Source organism: Limulus polyphemus, unplaced genomic scaffold (genome assembly GCF_000517525.1).
Source record: "Limulus polyphemus unplaced genomic scaffold, Limulus_polyphemus-2.1.2 Scaffold5109, whole genome shotgun sequence".
Taxonomy (NCBI): Eukaryota; Metazoa; Arthropoda; class Merostomata; order Xiphosura; family Limulidae; genus Limulus; species Limulus polyphemus.
In genome coordinates, this window is record NW_013670719.1 from 31622 (window position 1) to 36809 (window position 5188).

Consider the following 5188-nt stretch of genomic DNA (forward strand, 5'->3'; position numbering starts at 1 on the left):
ATTTTTGTTGCTATTCTGAGGTAAAGAAGGAGATTATTGGGTTTTTAAAAGTAAAAATGACTTCTAGTAAAGAAGGAGACTATTGGGTTTTTAAAAGTAAAAATGACTTCTAGTAAAGAAGGAGACTATTGGGTTTTTTAAAAGTAAAAATGACTTCTAGTAAAGAAGGAGACTATTGGGTTTTTAAAAGTAAAAATGACTTCTAGTAAAGGAGACTATTGGGTTTTTAAAAGTAAAAATGACTTCTAGTAAAGAAGGAGACTATTGGGTTTTTAAAAGTAAAAATGACTTCTAGTAAAGAAGGAGACTATTGGGTTTTGAAAGTAAAAATTACTTCTATTTGTAATTTTCTCTAACAAATTTTCAAAAACTTAACGCTTCAATGTTATACAAGATTCATTGTGCTGTTATTTAATATTTGGTCACTGTGTGCTCTTTGCTTTTTGATGAAAGAATGGGTAATATTTTTGCTTCGTAATATCGTAAATTGAAGTCTAAATGTGGGTTTGGTGCTCATATTTTAATGGCACCCCTGGTTATAGAAATATATAATGATGACATAACAATTAGTTATACATGGAGTTAACAACAGTAACCGTCATTGCATTGCTTTGAACTATGCGCAAAGCTACTGAAAAGAGAGAGCTATCGGCGTTAGCCATCTCTAATTTTTAGGTCACTGTTTTTTTCATAATTATTATATTATTAATTGAACTGTTAGCTGATATAAACAAAGCATTTATATTGTTACTCTAAACGTACAACTCATAAACAGTTTTATGATAGTGACAACTGAACTACACATTGGCCTGATAAAACGTTATTACTTGTTTTGGCTTAGAATGTTATTGTTTTTCTAAGCCATCGAAAAATTTCGTTCAAAGTAATTATAAGTCAACAGTTAACAAACTCACAATTCTTAATGAAGGAGGTGAGCCAGATTTTCGATTATTCACCAGCACGTCTTTCCAAGATTTATTCAGATGTTGACTTCTACCGTAATGTTAGACAGGACGTTTATCTTTCAGAATCAAAAGGTATTTTTATGTTTTAATTGCAGAGAAAACTGCTGACACTCAGGTTTTCAAAATATTATGTCATGTTATAATTATAGCTGAAACTGATAACACTGAGGTTTTCAGGCGATCTCTTTTTGCTTTAATTACAGAGGAAACTACTGATTCTCAGGTTTTCAAAATATTATGTCATGTTATAATTATAGTTGAAACTGTTAACACTGAAATTTTCAGGCGATCTCTTTATGTTTTAGTTATAGAGGAAACTGCCGACACTCAGGTTTATCTATGTTTTAAAAATTAGAACGGTAACATTTTAAAGGCCAATATGAAATCATGGTACAAATTAGCTCAGTGATATTTCTATCAATATTTTTCTCAGCTATGTCGCGATGAAAAGGAAAGAACTAAAAGGTATTTATCTAAATAAACTGCCATCAACTCTTTTATATTAAATAAAGGGAAAATTACTTTCTAAACCTATTTAATTCCAATGAAGAAGCAATTTTGTCGTTTTGGAACAATGGATTTATTTGATGTTATTCGCCCGTAGACATCTTTAGCTTTATGACTAATAGGCTAATTCTAGAAAAATGTTTTTTAGACCACTCATGACTTTAAACGATAATTGCTTTCAAATGCACGGGAACAAGGGTTTGCTAAGAGCATAACTCATATACAAAATATCACTTCAACAAAAACGTCTAATGTTCCTTGGCTGCAGGTGAACATAATTTAGTTTAATACAACATTCATTAGAGAAAGTGTTCTGTAACTCTCGCTACATACTATTCAGGGTCAGCTGTAGCATCATCTTCTACACTTACACAACTAGTTCATAAAATACACATTCCTTTAGTGAACATAGTTTAATAGAACATTCATTAGAGAAAGTGTTCTGTAACTCTTGCTATATACTATTCAGGGTCAGCTATAGCATCACCTTCTACCCTTACACAACTAGTTCATAAAATACACGTTCCTTTAGTGAACATAGTTTAATAGAACATTCATTAGAGAAAGTGTTCTGTAACTCTCGCTAAATACTATTCAGGGTCAGCTATAGCATCACCTTCTACACTTACACAACTAGTTCATAAAATACATATTCCTTTGACCACGCAAATATTACACCCCAAAAGCTGACACTGACGTTATTCTCCTAAAGAAATTTAATATATATAATTTAGCTGTTTTTCCAAAGTCTACCGTGTATGACCAGCTCTTGCAATTCTGTATTTTAAGAAATAGTACCTTTGGAAACATGTAAACCACCACTCATGTTAAACGCTCATTTTCATATTTATAGCATCATGAAGTCCTCAGTGGCTTAGCAAGATGGTGATGGGCACAGCGCAAATAGCCCATTGTGCAGCTTTGAGCTTAAATAATCGAACAGAAAACATCATCACTAAAGCAAACGATACGAAGTGCAGTTAAGCTCTAGAATTAATAAAATAGCCTGAATATTCGAGCAGCATCTAATACATTTAAGATATAATATTTAATCTTACTTGGTTGCTTTCTGTCTCTAATTTAGTTTTCTATCATTCGTAATAATGAGTGTTTTGAAAAATATGTTTTGACAACTAAATCATCATATATTTCGAGAGAGTTTTTTTCTTATGTTGTAAGAGCATTCTTTTTCGATGACTATTGTAATTATGAACACTATCTGAAATGCATCTTTTTAACATAAAGAGGGCGTAAAAGATGAGAAAAATAACAGTATGTTTGTATTACTGAACTATATCATATAATAGAAAACTTTTCTGGAAATGGTATAAATACTGAATGAAGTATAATTTTTGTCTAACTTCTAATAAAGTAGCTAAGTTTTATTATAATATTTATTTTTACAGTATGCTAAATTGTTTTCCTATTCCTGGACGTTCGGAGAATTTTGCTGTAAATTCGTATACTACATTCAAAACGTTTCGTCTATTTGTTCTGTGCTAACACTAACAGCTATGAGTGTTGAAAGGTAAGACACATGTGTTCATTATTTGGTTTTATTATACTTTCTGTAATAACATTACGTTGTCTTTGCTGAATATGAGTATATTTCTTCTTCTTGATTACGTCTGATGTAGAGAAACTGTAACATGTGTGACGGATATATTATCATATATCTGTTTTAATATCGATGTTTGTTTAAATTAGGCTTAGATTTAGAAATGTACATAACTTACACTGTTAAATCTGTCTTGCGAAATTCCCGCATACTCTCTAAAATTGTAGAAAATTCTCGAGTGTAAGAATCAACAATATATGTGTGTACGCAAAGCCTGGTGTATCGTTTATATTGTCGTGTAAGCTGAAATTTCGAGAAACTCTCCTTACGCCTCTAAATATAACCAACGCGGCGCGCCAAAAGTCAATCAGGTTTGCTATAATTGTTGAGCTGTAAACTGCGGAAGCTATAGCCGTGATTGTTATAGGCTTATTAATCGGGAACTTCAGATATTTGACCAGGAACATTTATAAATTTCTAATATTACAAACCATTTAACTTCAATGGATTCACATCAGACATTACTATTTTTACGAAAACATTATATAACTTCATCTATTCAAAATTAATTCGCTCATTGTGAACCCTCGATAAGATATCAAGGAAGTTCCAGACCAGATAGAGGGCTAAATATTGTTTGTAAATTTGTAACACCTTTGTAGATAGATCATTATTTGTAATAACTGTTATTGTAAATTGCGTTATTGTTTGCATGTTAAAATATCTTTGTATTTAAAAAAACTGTGTGTATCAATCTTGAAGACAAGATTGGATACATTCGACATTTATTTAATTTCTAAATCTAAATTATCATTTAACTCAGTTTCAGGCTGTTCCAAGTTATAATACGTTACGTAATAAATTGATATATCTGATATTGTCTGATATAAATTGGGGGCTCATGTCGAAATATTAGTCGATGATGATTTGTTGCCTACTAGGCAAACTGGGCTGAGTGATAAAGATAGATTAGAGATTCAGCTAAAACTCAAACAACTCAAGCTCGAACAAGCTCGTATCAAAGTCGAGAAGGAGAAAGAGCAAGCTCGTATCGAAGTTGAAAGAGAAAATATACGTCTCGAAGCCGGAAAAGCTCGCATTGAAGCCAAAAAATAAAGCTGAAAGAAGTGGAAATTAGACTCAACTCCGATCGACCAAGGCAAAATGACGTCTTTGAAGTTAATCGATACGTTAAAGTACCACCATTCAATGAAATGAAGTTGATAAATATTTCCAACATTTTGAGGAGTCATTATTATTACAAAGTGTTTTAACCCTCTCTCCCCGGGTACTCTTTACTGCGCATGACACAAGGTTTTAGAGTCTTACATTCAAAATTTTATTAAACTATTTTTGTTTATGTTATACCAGTTAGAATAGCATAAAATCTTAGCTAATAATCGATATTTTAATAGTATATGAATTTTAAATTCTTAATTCTACAAGGAAATATTTAAAAAAATTTCCACTAGTGTGACACACGTGACACATTTTGTCTTAGCATGTCATCATCCCTATTTTATCCACCACCCCTCGAAAATGTACGAAATTAAGCGTAAAATTCTTCTTCTTCTGTAGCTTTTCCCGTATCTATACGGGGTCGCTATTTTTGACAGCACGTTTCCACTCTCCTCGGTCTTCATATTCGTCCCCAACAAGGCCTTTCTCTCCAATATCTCCATCCACGCAATCCTTCCATCTTCTCCTTGGTCTTCCTCTCTTCTTTCTCCCCTCCACCTCCATATCCAAAACCCTCTTGCCTATATAATCATCTTCCCTCCTTATCACGTGCCCATACCACTGCAATCTTCTCTCCTGAACTTTCTTCGATATTTCCACCACTTTAGTTGCTCCTCGAATCCTCTCGTTTCTAATCCTATCAAGCCTCGTCACTCCACACATCCATCTTAACATTTTCATCTCGGCTACCTCTAATTTCTTCTCTTGAGCCTTTTTGATGGACCAGGCTTCCGCTCCGTACATCATCGCAGGTCTCACAACGGTTTTATAGACCTTTCCTTTCACCCTTGCGCTGATCTTATTGTCGCATAGCACTCCCGACGCATTTTCCAATTTCTCCATCCCGACTGGCTTCTATGGCTTATTTCAGAGTCAAGTGTACCGTTTGATGCCACATAGAACCCAATATACTTAAAGG

The 5188-nt window shown here is 33.1% G+C and overlaps 1 protein-coding gene across 1 annotated transcript in view; it reads left to right on the forward strand.

Moving 5' to 3' along the window:
• The window catches only part of LOC111089052 (pyroglutamylated RFamide peptide receptor-like), a gene marked incomplete at its 3' end in the record, with an annotated part of 65392 nt that overhangs the window by 28869 nt on the left and 31335 nt on the right, over positions 1–5188 (forward strand). Inside the window, exon 3 of the mRNA XM_022400737.1 lies at positions 2879–3000. Within this exon, the coding sequence (XP_022256445.1) occupies positions 2879–3000 (122 nt within the window). The remainder of the gene's footprint in view (positions 1–2878; positions 3001–5188) is intronic.